Source organism: Idiotropiscis lumnitzeri, chromosome 18 (assembly GCF_059441095.1).
Source record: "Idiotropiscis lumnitzeri isolate Australia: NSW breed Sydney's pygmy pipehorse chromosome 18, RoL_Ilum_1.0, whole genome shotgun sequence".
Taxonomy (NCBI): domain Eukaryota; kingdom Metazoa; phylum Chordata; class Actinopteri; order Syngnathiformes; family Syngnathidae; genus Idiotropiscis; species Idiotropiscis lumnitzeri.
Window position 1 is genome coordinate 4,170,773 of NC_142408.1, and position 17,177 is coordinate 4,187,949.

A 17,177-nucleotide genomic window follows, 5' to 3' on the forward strand; every position below is an offset into this window, starting at 1 on the left:
GGGGGGACGGTAGTAGTGTGCGTCCTGAAAAACAGCCAACAAGAGGTGCGAATAAGATGGCCATTCATCTCCCGAGCGTTCCACTAATTCCCCCGGCCGTCTCCTTTTCTTGGCCGCCAAACAACAAACATGAAAACACTGGCGTGCGGGCGGCTTAGAGCTCGACGTGTAATCCTCGCCACTTCTGACCCGCCATCGCCGTGTAAGTCTCCGACCTTCCCATTCAGGCGCCGGGATGTGTGACTAAAGGACGGGTGACCCCTCCGTGCACACATTGGGACCCCCACGCTCCAGGCCCTCCAAAGAGCTGAGCTGAGGAATTCAGGCAGCGCTGAAAGGAGGGAGTCTCTAAGTAGGGCCCGGCCCGATCGTGTTTCTTTTCTCCCACCATTTAATTCGTCTTTAGAGGCCATCTCGTTAACACGATCTTCTCTGGCAGTAAAGAAGAACCCGAGAAACCCCGCCCCCCTCCCTAACCAACCCCCCCAACCCGCCCCTCCACCATCCCGCCGATGTGCCCGACTTCAAAGGTCCCCGCCAACCGCGCAAAGAAAGTCACCTCTTTCTTCCATTCAGCCTCCTCTCGCTCAGCGCTCCTCGCCTCTTCCCCAAAGCGGCAGCCCAGAAATCATCTCACTTTCTGCCGCTGCTTTGCATTTGAAAAAGGACGTAATTAACCAGAGGCTGCGTGCGGTGAGCGGATGGGGGCAGGGGGGGCGAGGCCAAGCGGGAGCGGGCGCGGGCCCAGGGCTGGCCTTTCCTTCCTTGTACGATGCGAGAGGGCTGGGCGAGCACCTGCCCGTGCCGTCCACCTGCTCGCTGCGGCAGCCATGTTGGCAGGGGCGACGGTCCCACCAAACGTTAGCTTAGCATCGGCGAAAAGCACGAAGCTCAAGGGCCAGGTTGCATCTACCTATCCATATTTAAAGTCATGTACACGTCTCTCTTCAGTTATTTTTTTTTTGTTATAGTATGTAGTTGTTGTTTTTTGGAAAGCCAGTGAAAAAGAAGCGGGAAAAAATAAGAAGCGCTAACAGCATGGAAGCCATAATCTAGCTCCCCAGCACCAAGCTTTTTTAGTTCCAAGACTTGTTTACAGTCGACCCTGCAGATTTTATTTTTCAAAATATTTTTAAAAATATTTGGGGTATTTTAAAAAAAAAAAAAAAAATGTAATGCCCCCCCTCCAAACCTCTCTCAAATTTTTGGTGGAATTTTTTTTATGATTTTTTTGTAATTTATTCTAATGCATTTCAATTATTTGCAGAGTTTCACCATTGGCGGGTCGGTCTGGTGATGAATTTACAATAATTTTGTTCTGTACTGGGCATTTTTAGGCTTTGAAAAAGTTACAAAATAATCGTTTTGCGGTGTGCCACAAAAAAAAAAAAAAATAAAATAAAACTCCGCCACGTGTCGTGACTGTCGCGTGAGTTCGCTTCTCTGACCTCGCATCCTCAAAATACCCACAATATCTTCCATTCGGTGGGTCACTTTTCCATCTTTTCGCCAAAGTACACTTTCGACATTGGTCGTGTCATTCATTTTCTCTTCTTATTTTTTTTTTAAAGGGCGCCGTTCTTTCCCAACAATGTCACAAAGAAATCCTATCACGGTTATCCGCGCGCACTGTGTTTCATTCGCCGCGCCCGTGGTGTGGCTTTCCATTCCTTCGCCTTGGTGTGCACGACAGCGTCTTTCAATAATCTACACACGTGTCGCCCGAAGGCGCGGCGAGGCTGAGCTGGAGCGTATCTAAAGGTGCGGTGTAATCCTGGAATATGCAGAGTGGCGAGGAAAACTCATTCTCTCCTCACGCCCATCGGGATCTTAAGCCCCCTCCCTGATGCTCCTGATAGGGATCCCTTATCTCCGCCACACAGAAATGTCCACACACACACACACACACACACACACACCATTAGCACATTTTGCACACAGCTGCTTCACGAAACACACACATGCAATCTCTCACGAGGCGTTTTTTTTTTTTTTCCGATAGCGGGAGGAGCAGACGTTCGATCGCTCGATTGTTAGCAACCCCTTTCTCATTTATCCTCATTTAAGCCTTCAGGTCAGCTGATCACTCGAGAGCTAATGTGCTGTGATGTTTACATACGATGCGCACGGTGGTCTCGCTGACCTTTTGGGACGCTGCGTTGGAGTCGTTCGCCCACCCGGCGTTATTGTACCGTGTGTGGCCTCTTATAATTGTGTTGGTTCGGGCGGGAATACTTGCTTTTGTTTGACAAAGAACTGTCATGTCAAGATTGCACATATTGAAGTTTAGTTTCCAGTAACGCTCTCTTCATCGAGGGTTTTCGGTTTGCGGTCGTGCTGTTTTGTGTAATTAACATGACGTAAACTTTTTTTGTGACTGTTCCTAACTGTTTTGGCTTGCCGACCATTTATTTTTGGTGTAATTCCACTGTCAGCCAATAGATGGCAGTATGCTATTTAGCTTGACACTGTTTTGCTACAAAAACTCGCCTAGGGTGCATTTAAAGTAGCTACTTCTGTGCATACGTTCAAATTGAATGTGCTTAACAGAGAGATCTGACTGTTTGTGTTTTTGTCCAATGTTTGGCATTTTTCTGTCTATTATTTCAAGTCCCCCCTCAACAATTCAGACTGTTTTTCATTAAATATTTTTTGAATTTTTCTCTAACATTTCTTACCTGGTTTTCTGCCATTTGTAAATTTTCATTTTCTCAAATTTTTTCAGCATTTTTTTTATTTATTTTATTCATCCAACTTATTTTCTACGTTGTTTTTTTTTTTCCACATATTTTTTCCGAGGCTCTTTTTTTTTTCCATGTAATTTTCTTTGCCCCCCCCCCCCACCCCCCACTCCATATGTATAGTTTCATCTCCTATTGTTTTCCAAAACAAACATTTTTAAAAATTAATAGCGCGAACAGGAAAGCTAACAATATTCGCACCCCCTCCCCCAGCTTCTCCATATGGGGTTGGAAAAAAAAAATCTTCAAATAAGGTTTGGAATAGATGATGAATTGAGGAAAGGAGTCAGGGGTCCCCCCCAGGGGTCCCGCTTGTTGGTTTAGTCTGGTTCTGGCGTGTTTGCGCTGTCTGCACTGTATACGGCTGTTTACCCAGGCTTATGTCAGCCGTAAACGCCGACTTGGCGTGGCGCTGCGTTTTCTCGTCGCGCTCGGGCAGCATCACTTTGTCCCGGCCCTCCCCGCTCAGATCGATGCCGCTCGTGCGGAGCTGACCCAACTGAGGCTCGCGAGAGAACTGTGCGATGTTAGCAACGCACCCTCTGCCCCCCCACTTCCCCCCCCACGCTGCTAAGGCGCATATAGCGGACTTATTGTCAATACAGTAGATGGCGCACTTGATAGTGTGCGCTGTTGACTCTGGAGAGGCATCGTGGCTTGTTTGCTTGGCTGCTTGTGTGCTGTCAAGGCCTCCAGCGGTGGTCTGGTGTGATGGTGGCTGAGGGGAAGTGGGAGGGCGGGGGTTGCTGTTGGATGGAGGCTGCCTGGCTGTTTGTCTGCTTCCAAACATATTGATCTCCTGCAGAAGGGGGAAACATTAGCGATAGTGCCTGCACAGGCCAAGCTACGCAGCTAAATAAGCTTGGTCACGTCTGCTAGGACTGCTGCTGTATGAATGGCAGAGGAGGCTAAAGTTGCTAGCGCTAAAGCTGGATTTAAGTCAAAGAACAGATTTTTGTGTAACAACGAGACTCTAATAAAAGTAATGATTTGACTCTTATACTTGACGGCGGAGTTAAAAAAAAAATTGTGATGGAAAAAAAAAAATTCACCCCTGAAAGATCGATTTAATGAAGTATTCTCCTCAGTGATGACGTGCAGGTGTGTTTGCGTCTGTGTGCAGAGATGCCGGATGTTAATTGTCATAAAAGCAGACAAGCAGCTCATTTCTAAAGTGCATTTTTTTTCCTTTCCACTAAGAAAAGCAGACTTTACAAGTTTGTCTTTGAAAAGCGTCCTCCAGTGGCGCCATGAATAGAATTGTACTTGACAGTGGTGTCCTTACAAAGTCATACATTTCATTTGTGAAATGTAACTTTTTAATTAAAGCCCTTTTCGGGTGTATTTTGGTGATAAAGTCATAAGCTGGGATAAGAAAGTTAAAAAATATATATTTGCTGCGGTTTCTGTTCATTCGTTTGCGAGCTACTTCCTGGTTTGTGGAGGACGACAAACAGCCGAGTGTTGGCATTATCTTCATGGTGACGGACTGTTCCATTTGTATCCTTAAAATAAATTCCTGCAACTGGACCTTTTTCCAAATCCTCACTTTAAAATTTAAAACGTCTTCATGCTATTTGTGGAAATATTTCAATTGTGTCCTGAACGCTGCACTGCAGTTTTTGTCCAAGTGCATTCCATCTTAATGTGTCATAACTTTATGAATAGGTTATTACATAGTTATAAGCAAGTTATCTTGAAATAAAAAAAAAAATCATAATTTCACAGGCATAAGTAATATAATTCCTTATTTCTAAGACATGTTTATTTGTTTTAAGAAATCTTAATTTAAGTTTCCTCTTCTATTGGCAGGTCATTTTTCTCCAGTTAACTATATTGCCTATTTCATTACTGCGCTGCGCTGAGATAAATCAATCTATGAAAAGTTTTTACTCAGAAAAATAATTCTGTGTATTTTATAAAAACACAAAATAGTAACATTATAATATATAATAATAAATAAATAAATTTTATATATATATATATATATATATATATATATATATATATATATATATAAAAGTATAATAATTATATTTTAAAAAAATTGCAGCAGAGGATAAAGAATATCTGTGTTGCTGCACCGGTTGATTTCAAATATGCCTTGGGTTTCTAACAATGCAACATTTATGTTAGTTCCGTTAGCGCATTTACAGTGTTTTTAAGACAATTTTTAAGCAGTGTTGTCTGCTTTTGGACATTCGTGTGTGTGTGTGTGTGTGTGTGATCCGATGCAGACAACATTTAGTCACCTCACCTGCCTGTGTGCATTTGTGTGTCCATGAATATTGAACGTTAGTGTGCACGCGGGGGCCTGCCAGTCACGGCCAAATAGGACTTAATCTTTTCAATTTCGGGGTGCAAATATCCTCAGTGGCGCATGTTTGTTGGCCAGATTAATGAGGCTCTCGGCCCATAATCCTCCGCTGCTAATTCAAGTGGCCGCCGTTGCCGCGACGCTGACAACACATACGCACCTCAGATTATTATTATTTTTTTTTTCCCTTTTGCCTCACCTCCACGTCGCACCCCGACGAGCTCCTCCTCATGCGAAAGAGCCGTTGGGAAGACAAGATGGCCGAAAGGTTTGGAAAAGCGTTTTCACAATTGAGGCTCTGACAACTCAAGTGGAGTAAATCCGTTGTTTTTTTTTTTTTTTTGTCATTTTGCAGGGGAGGGATTTTAATTTTGGGGGCTTTATAAGGCAGTGATTACTTCATCGGAAAACTTGCTTTTTGCAGAAATTGTGATTTTCTTCATCTTTTGGCGTTTTGTCAATTCTAATAATTCTGGATTTGGATCATGAGAGGTTGTCACACTTTATCATTTCATAAACTGGATCTCAGTCGCTTTCATTTATTGCCAGGAAAAATTTGATAAAAAATCCAAACGTGCCTATTTAAAACCATTTTGGAGACTTCTTTCAATCTCTAAATTTCACTTCCTGTAATGTTTTTGCAGAGCCGAGTTTCATTTTGGAAATGGAATTTAGCCAATTGTTGCTGGGATGACTCAGGAAAAGTGCTTAAGCGCACTAAATCGGCGATCCCCATCTATCGGTCCAACGGCCATTTGGTACCGAGCCCCAAAACAATGAAATCTACATTTTTGTACGTCCTGATCAGCAATAACCTCTGTCAGTCGATTTGTTTTATTTTGTTTGCAAAAATGTACGATGCGGTTCTTGCCTTTTTCTCAACTTTCTTTTGTCTAAATAGCGTTTTTTGACGCAAATATGTCTCATCCCAAAATACCTTTCCTACCTCCTGCTCCTGTCTCCATCTTGCTCCATTTTGTCTTCCTCAGGCCCTCCTTAGCACTGCCTGTTCTCCATTAGCGCTGGCAGATGGAGGAGGCTGCCTAGCGTGTGACCCCGCTCTGATTAATAGAGTAGGTGAGGCCAAAGGTGCCCAAGTAGCCCCCCCCCCCAACTCCTCCTTCATTACCTCATTAGAAGGCCTGCATAGTGCAAGGTGAGCGTCCTCGTTATACGTGACTGTGAGAGCCATTCAGTCAGAAAACGCGCACCTGGATGTCACATGATGTCACCCCAAGTGTGTGTTTTTACGTGTGTGTGTGTGTGTGTGTGTGTGCCAGGTGAGGTGGGCTTGTTCTTTTTACTCCTTGAGGGGGAATGAAACCTGTGGATCCTTGTCACTCTTGCTCACCTGCAACTAGCTCCAATTAGCTGTTCACGAGTGAATGCGTGCATGGAAATCATGACTCGATATTCCCGCTGTGTTTTTCCAGTAGAGGAATTGTCCAGAAAAATGGCAGTGAGAAAAAATAATGTGCCTCTCTGGAGCCTCACTTCAACTTTTCTCCATTTTTAAGGTCGGCACAACCCCTTGCCTCACACACATCCTAAAAATAAGTCAACGTGAATCCTTTCTCCAGCACCTGAAGCCCCACACCTCCTTTGACATCCCGACTGAGTTTTCCCCGCACGCACCTTGATAAAAGTAAAAAAAAAAAAAATAAAATCTTTTGTCAAATTCCGTCAGGCCACCCACCTTGAGCACCTCGGCACATTCGCATTCAAATGAGTGACGGACGCCTGACCGATCCCTTGCAAGCCAACTCACGGACCGCAATCATGACAAATGTTCCCATAAAGTGGCACGTACGTGGCGTCGGGAGGCCATTAAAAGCAACATTGGCATCTCCCGCTGCTCACGGCGGCACCGGTGGACCCGCCGCCTTTGATGCGCTCCTGATTTGGGTGCTAACGAGAAAGCGAGGTGGCGCCGCGTGTTGGCGGTATCAGAGGGGGAGCGCGTGTGCAATGCGCAGGCCTTGAATATTTATGTGTTTTTCGGCGAGGTCGGCCGCCTCCGGCGGGGATGGAGGTGAGCGAGAGGCGGAGGAGGAGGAGGCGGGAAAGAGAGAGTCCCTCAGGCGTGTCCGGGTTCTGATGGCTCCCCTGACAAGCTCCCGTGTAATGGCCTCCCCCCCCCCCCCCCCCACAACCCTTCTCCCTCTCTCTCTGAGTGCTGTGAAATTGCCGGCCGGCGCTCTACAGCTGAGGACTCGCAGGAGACAAACGGCCTTTTAATTCAGAGCGCGGAGAGGTGACGGCGAGGGAGGCCCCGGGGGAGGGCTACCAATCAGACATCCATCACGCTAACCTCTCCCTTGGGAGCGGCCCTGCCAAAAGAGGTGCCCTGAAGGTGGTCGCCGGCGTGCACGGCTGGCGCTCGTGCACGTCGGCGTCTTTATGGTTACGCCGACGAGCGCCTTCATCGAATATGGGGGGGGTGCTCAGGTGACGCGCGGCGCAAAGATGCTTCATTCTTCTTCAAAATGTAATTCAGTAATCACGGGGATATAAAATATAAATAGCAACTCAGCCCTGACGCAGAAATAGATGAAAATTTCTTGCGCCGGCAAAATACAATACAGCGACACGCCATGACGAAACTCCAATATTTTGCAATTTATCACGGTTTGTGCGGCATACGAGGTTCAAATTCGGAAGCAATCGGACAAAATCTCAAGGCAAACTGGCTTTGACCTTGCGGAGCCGAGTTATTGAAATGTTTTCATTTTATGGCGAGTCATCAAACGTCGCCGCTGTGCTCTGCCCACAAGAAATGATCAAAAAATTCAATTCTTTGGCCATTTCGCGCCGTCCATCTATCGAGCGTACATGCTTCAAATGAAGTTGGAATCGAACAAGACAAGACTTCCAGAAACGGTCAAAAATTGACCTTCAAATGATCACGTGACGCCAAACTGGCCAACTTCCTGTCTCTTTTCCGACATGGTTTTTTGACATTTTTTTTTTGTGGGTCTACTCATGATTGACATGTCTTGTGAAACCGACAATTAAAATTTGGTCAAACTCGGACCAAAACTCCATTATTCATAGAAGTAGCCCTTCAGGTGGCCAAAATGACCCCAAAATGCCGACTTCTTATCAGGCATGGCTTCTTGATGCTTTTTTTTGTGGGTCTCCTCTTGATAGACAAGTCTACCGAATTTCATGTTACAAAGCAAAACTGTCTTTTAAAATTAGACAAACTTCAAGTTTGTGTTTGAAGAACCCTTGAAAATTGCCCAAACGACTCTTAAAATGGCCACTTTGGCTTCTTGAGCCTTTTTTTGCGGGTATACTCGTTATCGACATGCCGTCCACCTTTCATGTCGCGAAGTGCAACTTTCTTCAGGTACTGAATTTGGAATTTTCCGAACGTCATTGTGTCTTCCCTAAGTTCCAGTGGCCCGTGGACGGCCCGTGTTGGTCCTCGGAGAATTGCGCCTTTGAGATGTGTGAAGAGTCAAAGTGATTCTTGTAGAACGTTCAACTTTTACGCAGACTCTTTTGAAGTCTTCCTGTCATTTGTCTGACACTCTGAATGGCTTCCATCCTTCACCGTGTCAACCCTGTGAAGATGCTTTTTTTTTTTTTTTTTTTTTTGGGTGAACAATACGCTGCATGTAATAGATATTTTATTACAATCGTCAACAACTTTTTCCTTTTATTGCGCTTAAAAGCCTGCTCCCACTTGACATAGTTTTTGTTCGGAGGGAAAAAAAAAGGTCAAAATTGAGAACTGAAACTGCTATTTGAGCTCTAATTTTTGTATACCGAGTTCCTGCTTCTCTTGTCAGAATCAAAAGGTAAGCAGAGCTGCGTTGAGCGTTCGATTGCGATAATCAGCACTTAGTTGATTGCTTCGTGAAGTTGGTTCCGTGAAGGCGGTCGCTTCTTCGTGGTGTCCGAAGTGCTGCTTCCATGAGTGAAAATGCTTTTATCGTCTTTACGGCCACTTTGGTACCGCCCTCGTTTCCCTAGCTCCACCTCTGTTCGCCATGGTAACAAAATCGTTACTAATTTCACCCCTGCAATCATGTCATGTGTTAGCTTGCGATAAGCGGAACCTACTGTTTTATTGTAATTTATTATTTATGAAAGCAATCATGAACCGTCTGCTTACAATTTTATGACACAATGCTGACTAAAACATTGTTTCTCGCGTTATACTACGGAAAAAAAAATATTCCGAGTGACAGTTTTCCACATTTTGCCGGCGTGTCCGTCATTACCGCCATCGACCTGGCAGTGCTCTTTTATTTCCAAGCGCCTGTGGTCATGTTCTCCTCTTTTTTTTTTTTTTCAAGTGTTGTAACTTTGCAAGGCGTTACTCTGAATCGTTGGCCTCCCATCGATTGCCATAAAAGTGGAATTGGTCCGGCTTACCGACTGATGTCGGGGGACCCCAAGGTTCCCTTCAAATAGAAGTGCAAACACGACGTCCTTGAAAGAGGAAGTCGCCCAAAAAGAAAACATCTTTTTATCTCGCAGGACCGCCGAATGCCTCGATGTGAACTTTTGCCTTTTTTGGTTTCATTTTTTTTTTTTTGCCGGTTCAAAGCCGAGCTGTCAGTCAGAAACGGAACCGAGCCTCCATTCACGCCGTTGAAAAGCGGGCGTCCTTGGTTCCGGCGTGGACAGATCCCACCTCAGACCAACAGAACGTGACAGACAAGAGGGTCACTCCTTTTCCCGCGTCGCTCTTTCCATTCGGCTCTTTCTGGACTCGTAACACACGAGAGTTCCGAATAAAGGCGGCAAGCGCACGCTTATGGAAGGCAACGGTTATTGAAAAGCTAGCCATTGTACACACGATGAATGTTAAGAATCTCCATGTCAAAGTTGCGCGTCATTCAGCACAGCTTGTTAAAGACCCGGTAAAGTGAATGACGAAATTACGTTACGGACCACCCCCGCCATAGACAAAATCTGCAAAGTAGCTATTTTGTTGTTTTTACACACACGCACACATATATATATGTATATATATGTATATATATATATATATATATATATTTTTTTTATTTTTTTTTATTTTATTTTTTTTAAATTTATTTATTTTTTTATTTATTTTTTTCGTTGCACAGTACCGCATTCTGAGTGGCCCCTTTCGTTAGATTTATTTATTTATATTTATTCTCTCGCATCCACTGACGTGATAGATTGAAAATCTGCTGTCTTCTTTAAGCAAAAGTCTTGATTTTTTTTTTTTTTGCTTGTAACAATGCACATTTGTTCACGATGTGCATGAATGACCTCATCGCACCCTGGAAATGGGCGTACGTTTTTAGGATTTTTATCTTTTGGAAAAACTTGAATATAATGAAAATAACATGCAAAGAATAATACCTAACCCAGCAGACACCTCTAACATTCGCTGATAAAATATCGTATTCTAATAGCTCTATTTATCTGCAGTATGTGTTGTGGTATGTTTTCATGTTATATTCACTTTTTTTTTTCTTTTTTTTTTTAGCTGCCGCAGTGCTGACATGCTGTTGAATTGTGACCGCTGTGACCTCCATGAGTGAATGTAGCGTATTTCTGAATCCCCTCTTGCATATTTGATAGAAAACACAAAAGCTAACCTGAACATATTGATTTGATATTTTCATTTCACACGGCCAGATCTTTATTTGGGATATTCTATTACAATCTTTTAAATGCAAGTAAGTCAAGTCAATCCACAATGCTCTCTGATGTGTTCAAGTCAAATTGCATCGTCTTATAATGCAGTCGTTTTAAAAAAAGAGAATCTCCGATATATTATGTTTTTGGATAGTGGACACAGGAAAAAAAAAAGTTAGCACAGGAACTTTACTTACAACTTCACTGCTAAGATATTTCTGAGATTTTGTGGCTGTATTTGGAATTATATTTAATTTAACTGGACAATATTGATTTTTGTACATGCAGTCGTCTGTTCATCCTCAGTTTCTAAATGATTCTCATAATGATTCTAATTGCAGATTTTTTTTTTCCGGGAGTGGGGGTGTTCTATACGCCATTATATGGGAACTCTCACCTATTTGCAGTTTTCTGTAATATGGCAAGATTTTTTTTAAATTTATTTTCTTATTTTCACTGCAAAAATACCCTCTACATGTAATAAATATATTATATAGGTTTTAATATTTTAATTGAGATAACAGACGGTTAAATGAAAGTTTGTGCCTTGGTGGAAAATTTTAACTTTTCACTCATTCACTACCGAAAAAAAATTGTCTTTGACGTCTTTTTCCGTCAATGGTAAATTAGTTAATATTAACAGTTTGAATGATTTGCTTTGCTCGATGATATGCGGTAAATTATAACTCTATTATATATTTTCAAAGACTCTTTTTGAACTGCGCACTCGCTCTATTGTGCTGTAGCGCTACAAAAGTGGGTCGCGACCTGGGGTGACAACATTTGAGAACGGCTGCTGTAACGCGGTGATTTCCAACTTGAGTGCCATCAGAAATTATTTTGTTGAATTTGACTGAAAAATGCTCGCTTATTCATAACAAATCTAATTTATCACGAATATTGCAGAGGTGAGCCAAGGCAAGCGCAGTGATCAAAAAAAAAAAAAAAAAGTGCAAACCAACCCGCTCTGTAAATATTGAGATTGGCCTCTTGGACTGGCCCCTGGCCTTTCCCCTTTTATTGATGATGCTGCTGACTAATCCGTGGCATTTCCCTGTAAATAGCGTTGTGCATGTGAAAAGAAGCCAACCCCCCCCCCAACACCCGCACCAGTCACCGTGTAATGTCATGCGCTCGCTGTTGCATTAGTCCTTGTTTGGCACCTCCCTTCCTCGCATTCACATGCATGTGTGCCCCGTAGTGCTTGTACTGCTTTTTGCCAACCTTCTCCTGCCTCACTTTCAGAGATTTCGCAATAATATTCGAGACGTGCATCAGTCACTACAGAGGAGGTCAGTGTTTCCAAACAACTGAGGACTGATGCACAATCCTGACATTGTTTTGTTTTTAGTTTGGAAACAGTCACTACAGTAGAACCCAGAACGTCATCCCATGCAATGAAAAAAAAAATGGACTTTAAAAAAACATCAGTCACTACAGTGGACGTGAATATATCATCCCCATACGCCGCCACTTTTTTTTTTTTCTCGTTTTTTGTGTTTCATTCTATATGCCACCAAATGTGCTTTTTCTGCACTTCCATTGGCTGACCAGTGTGTGGCAGTGTATGTGAAGACATATTGGCATCCTGGTGACAAATGTGCATCATTCACTACAGTGGACTACTGTGATATGTTCTACAGTATCAGAAGGGGGCTATTTTTTATTAATTAGAAAATAGATGGTACTGTGTTTTTAGTTGTACGTCAGTCACTACATTGTGTCAGTTTTTGAGAGATTAGTTGTCCGCTACAAAACTTCACAACAATTTTGACCTCTTACTGTATAATTGATGTATGAGGAAGAATGTCATATGGGGGAAAAAAAGGCCTCCTTGCCAATTTTTGGGCCCGTCTCAGTTCTGCCCAGCTTGACATCCAGGTCCACTGGAGAAGCGTGAGCTCGGTATCCATGACAACCGAAGCCTCGCCGTGATTGGCTCTCCCTGCGAGGGAATTAAGGCGCGCGTCAACCAATCTGCGTGCGTGGGGATGGTTGGTGGGTGATGGCGGCGGCGACGATGTCGGGGTGGAGGGGTGCCTCGCTTGTCCACACCGCGTGACAATCGGCCACAGTGACGCGAAGGTGGCGAGGAGCCCGCAGGACACGCGTGGAACCCCCCCTCTAAAAAAAAAAAAAAAAAAAAAAAAAAAAAAGAACATCCACGAGCACGCGCTCTTTTGCTGGATATTCTTCTTGTTATGGTTTTGAACAAGTCAGGTGCGCGCGCCTGATCAGGGCAGAACACCAAAGAAGCAAGTGTGGATTGTGGATATAGCAGCCAGAATCGAGCCGGTTCCGGGATTTTTTGTTGTTGTTGTTTTTTGACAGCCCACGCGGCAGGAGAGAGGCAGCGAGTGGAGTGGGGGGGGTGGAGGATCCAAGTCGTGGTTCCGCCGAGCCAGTCCGTAGAAGGAGGAGGTCGGCCGTGGGCTCGCCGCGGGCCGCAGACATGATGGTCCACTGTGCCGGCTGCGAGCGGCCCATCCTGGACCGGTTTCTGCTCAACGTGCTGGACCGGGCCTGGCACGCCAAGTGCGTGCAGTGCTGCGAATGCAACTGCAAGCTGACCGACAAGTGCTTCTCGCGGGACGGAAAGCTCTACTGCAAGGTGGACTTCTTCCGGTAGGGATGAGAAAACAGAAAAAGAGAAGCAGCATTTTTGTCTTTTGATTACGGTGCGCTGTCACTGATATTCGTTTTTACTTTAGTTGTTATTCTAATTTGTGTTATAAAAGAAATGGCATTATTTGGACTTTAGTTAATATTTAACTATAATACAAATAAAGCAAAGCCGCGTGTTATTTTGGTCACTTTTTATTTTTCAGGTAGGCATTTTTTTAATTGCTTATTTAAAACCAATAATATTGAATATAACATAAATGTGTGTTATGGTTTTGATCATTCAAACGAGTCCAAAGCAGTTTGGGTCAAAAAAAGAAAGAGGAAAAAAATAAAGTTGAAGATTTTTAAGCCACATTAAATAATTCAAGCAAAAAATTGTTTCGAAGCAGACAATTTGAACATGATATAATCAGACTGTTTTCCTTTTTTTTTTTTTTTTACATAAAAAGAGTTGTGCAATGTGCACATTACTGTTACAAATAAGACCATAATAATAATCGTAAAAATACTAATTAAAGCTGATAATTTCAAAGTTACAATTACATCTCCAATTTGAAAAATAATACACATTTAGTTCAGCCATGAGAATTCGGACTAACAAAACGAGCTCGTAATAATAACACGTTACATAGCTGTCTATTTTTATTCACATGATTACTTTGCTATTTTTAAAAAATGTTCGACAAGCTATTAAACAGATTAGAAAAAAAAAATCTGAATCAAAGAAAAACGGCTCTCTCGTTAGATTTAAAAATAAAACTTGCAGCTACGCGTACTCTCGCTTCAGTCGCCCAATAAGCAGCTTTCCAAATTAATCCTAATTAAAGCAAAATGGAATATTTGAATTCATTTAATGACGTTTCCTATTTTAAAATAATACCCCCATGCAGCCGCATGTGTAATCGGGCTTTATTTCTCCAAATAAGCCAATAAGCAGCTTCATTTTTTTTTGCACGGCGTAATTTCAGGTGTGGCACCCTCTCCAAAATCCTCTTCAAAAAAAAAAAACGTCATGCGTTGTGACTGAGTGATTGAGTGAATGAGTGACTGGGTGAGGCTCATCCGGGTCTACCTGCTCGTATGCAAATGAGCGAGCCATTAGCGGCCGCCAGGACTAATCACGCTAATGTGTCCAATTGTTGTGCAGAGTGGACACGCAGCTCAGTGGCGTGCATGAGAAAGGCGACACCGTGGAGTGATACCAGGGCCCAAATTAGTGTTAAAACAATAGCTGGGGTGGGGGCTTCCTAAATCACCCTCCCCTTCACGCACGCACACAACTCAGGTGTCCCTGAAACAGCTGCTTTGTTTACTTTTTTATTGTTTGGATGCCAGGTGAAGACCATTTAGGGCATTTTTTTGAGGGGGGGGGGTGCAGGGGAATCCTCCCACATACGTCTTATATGGATTAAGAGAAGATTTCCACGCCTAAAATACATCCCACTCTGCGTAATCCGGTCTCATATCCTTGGCTACAATGTGCTGATTGCCACTAATGTGTTTCGCGTAGGTTTGTTTTCACGCCCAGTCTGGCTTTTCCCCAAAACTATTATTTTTATTATTATTTTCAGCGTTATTATTGCATAACCTTATGTTGTGTTTTTGTACGTGATTTTCTATCTATCTATCTATCTACACGAGTGTGTGTGTGTATACATGGCTGATCGAAAATGTGATTTTTAAATCAAGTAATGAATAAGATCGTATTTTTTCTTGCGACCCTCTTGAATGCGGAACAAAAATAAATAATAGTAAATTAAAGATATTTAAAAATGACTATAGGAAATGATACAATATTACTTTTTTATTTCTCAGATTTTTTTTGCGTTTTGTCAGGTCAAATAAAAAAAATACAGAACCCAAAAACATATTTTGATTTTTTTTATGGCGCCTAATTATACAGTTTTAATCATGCCCTTGCGCACAAATATTGGCGCTCATGTGCTTGCTGTAATTCGGTGATAAATTCACCGGGGTCCTTTCTTTGCAACGTTAAAATAAGATCGCCGTAGCCGCCTTGGAATTCCACCTTTTCTTGCTCGGCCTTCGCCTGCATGCTCCCGCAAAGTTCTCCGGCGACCGCTTTCTTTCAGTTTGCATAATCCCGCTCACTGACAAACAAACGGCGACTAAAAATAAATCCTCTCTTGTGTTGGCTCTCTTGCAAATGTTTCGTTTTCTTCTCCCCCCCCCCCTGTTGTGTGCGCATATGCACGCATGCATGCAGGCGGTTCGGTACCAAGTGCGCCGGCTGCCTGCAGGGCATCTCGCCCAGCGACCTGGTGCGCAAGGCGCGCAGCAAGGTGTTCCACCTCAACTGTTTCACCTGCATGGTGTGCCACAAGCAGCTGTCCACCGGCGAGGAGCTCTACGTCATCGACGAGAACAAGTTCGTGTGCAAGGACGATTACCTGAGCTCGGCCACCATCAAGGAGGTCAGCCTCAACTCAGGTACGGAGAAGCAGAAAAGGAACTCGAATATTATATATACGTTGATGTCACTTCACGAAGAGGAATTGGCGCGAATTGTGTTTTCGAAGGAATGAGCTTTCTGCATTGATTGGATTTTTGGTTTGTTTGGTTATAAGGAATCACTTTTGGACAAATGTTTAGCACCCATAACCATTAAACAATGGTCCCTGTAACAAATGGTAGCACAAAAATAAACAAATAAAATACAAATCTATTTTGGGCACAACGTAGAACCTTTATTTTTTATGTTTATTTTTATTTTTTGACCTCGAGTACTCCATTGTTATTGTCATTACGCGTCAGGGTCCATTGGGGGTCCTACTGTCATTAATATCGACAACGCCCCCCCCCCCCTTCCCCGACACACACACGCACACACCACTGACCCCCTGCCTCAACACGCACGCACACACGCGCACACAAAATCGTGAAACTCGTCGATGTAAAAAAATAGATACACATTTGCTCTTTTTTTCTGAGCAAAAAAATATTTTGAATACTCAACGAACCTTTAATTCTTAATAATTTTAACTTATTTTTTATATAACAATAATAATTTTAAACTAAACTTTTTCTTTTTCTTTTTGCGTCCCCTGCTCCGCGTTCCTGCAGTGTCGTCGTGCACGGACCGGAGCCTGTCGCCGGACCTGCAAGACGGCGGCTTGCACGACGAGCTGAAGGAGGGGGACAACTGCACGTCGTCGGACAAGGAGACCAACAACATCGAGAACGAGGAGCAAAACTCGGGCGCCAAGCGGCGGGGCCCGCGGACCACCATCAAGGCCAAGCAGCTGGAGACCCTCAAGGCCGCCTTCGTGGCCACGCCCAAGCCCACGCGACACATCCGGGAGCAGCTGGCGCAGGAGACCGGCCTCAACATGCGCGTCATACAGGTGACGACCTCCAGCAAAAAGCCCGAATGCGGCCTGACAAACGGTCCAATTGCAAGGCTCACTTGTCTCATGACCGCTCTCATCTAAAAAGTTACTTACAGTATTCTCTTTTTCCCCCCTTGTCGGTGTTTGACATCTTACTATTTCAGCTTGAAATATTATGCCATATAAAAGCACGACTTAAAAAAAAAAAACGTTTTTCTCTGCCCTATGAATTCATTATAAAGGCATAAAATCTGATTAATATTTGATGTATTCAGTCATACGCCAACAAATGTATTCTTTTTAAAATTTCAATATATGGCTTCTATTTTTTTAGATATACTCCAAAAATTAGGGAGAAAAAAAATAAAGTAGACCCCCACATATAGTGGTTTGGCATCCGTGGATTTGCTCTTTTAATTTTTAATTTTCTCACTATTTTGGGGGTATTTTCCCCCAATTTATTTATAATAGGCATCAATTACACAGAGATTTTCACTGGCATTTATAGTCCCAATC

At 43.3% G+C, this 17,177-nt stretch overlaps 1 protein-coding gene across 3 annotated transcripts in view; it reads left to right on the forward strand.

The window, feature by feature from the left end:
• Positions 1-17,177, forward strand: part of lhx5 (LIM homeobox 5) — a 77,382-nt gene that overhangs the window by 53,049 nt on the left and 7,156 nt on the right. For 2 of the 3 annotated variants that reach the window (XM_088280599.1, XM_088280600.1), the window contains exons 4-6: positions 10,535-13,311; positions 15,539-15,762; positions 16,396-16,676. In XM_088280599.1, coding sequence (XP_088136725.1) covers positions 13,139-13,311; positions 15,539-15,762; positions 16,396-16,676 — 678 coding nt within the window. In that variant the 5' untranslated portion in view covers positions 10,535-13,138. The remainder of the gene's footprint in view (positions 1-10,534; positions 13,312-15,538; positions 15,763-16,395; positions 16,677-17,177) is intronic. The other variant, XM_088280601.1, reaches the window with a different exon arrangement.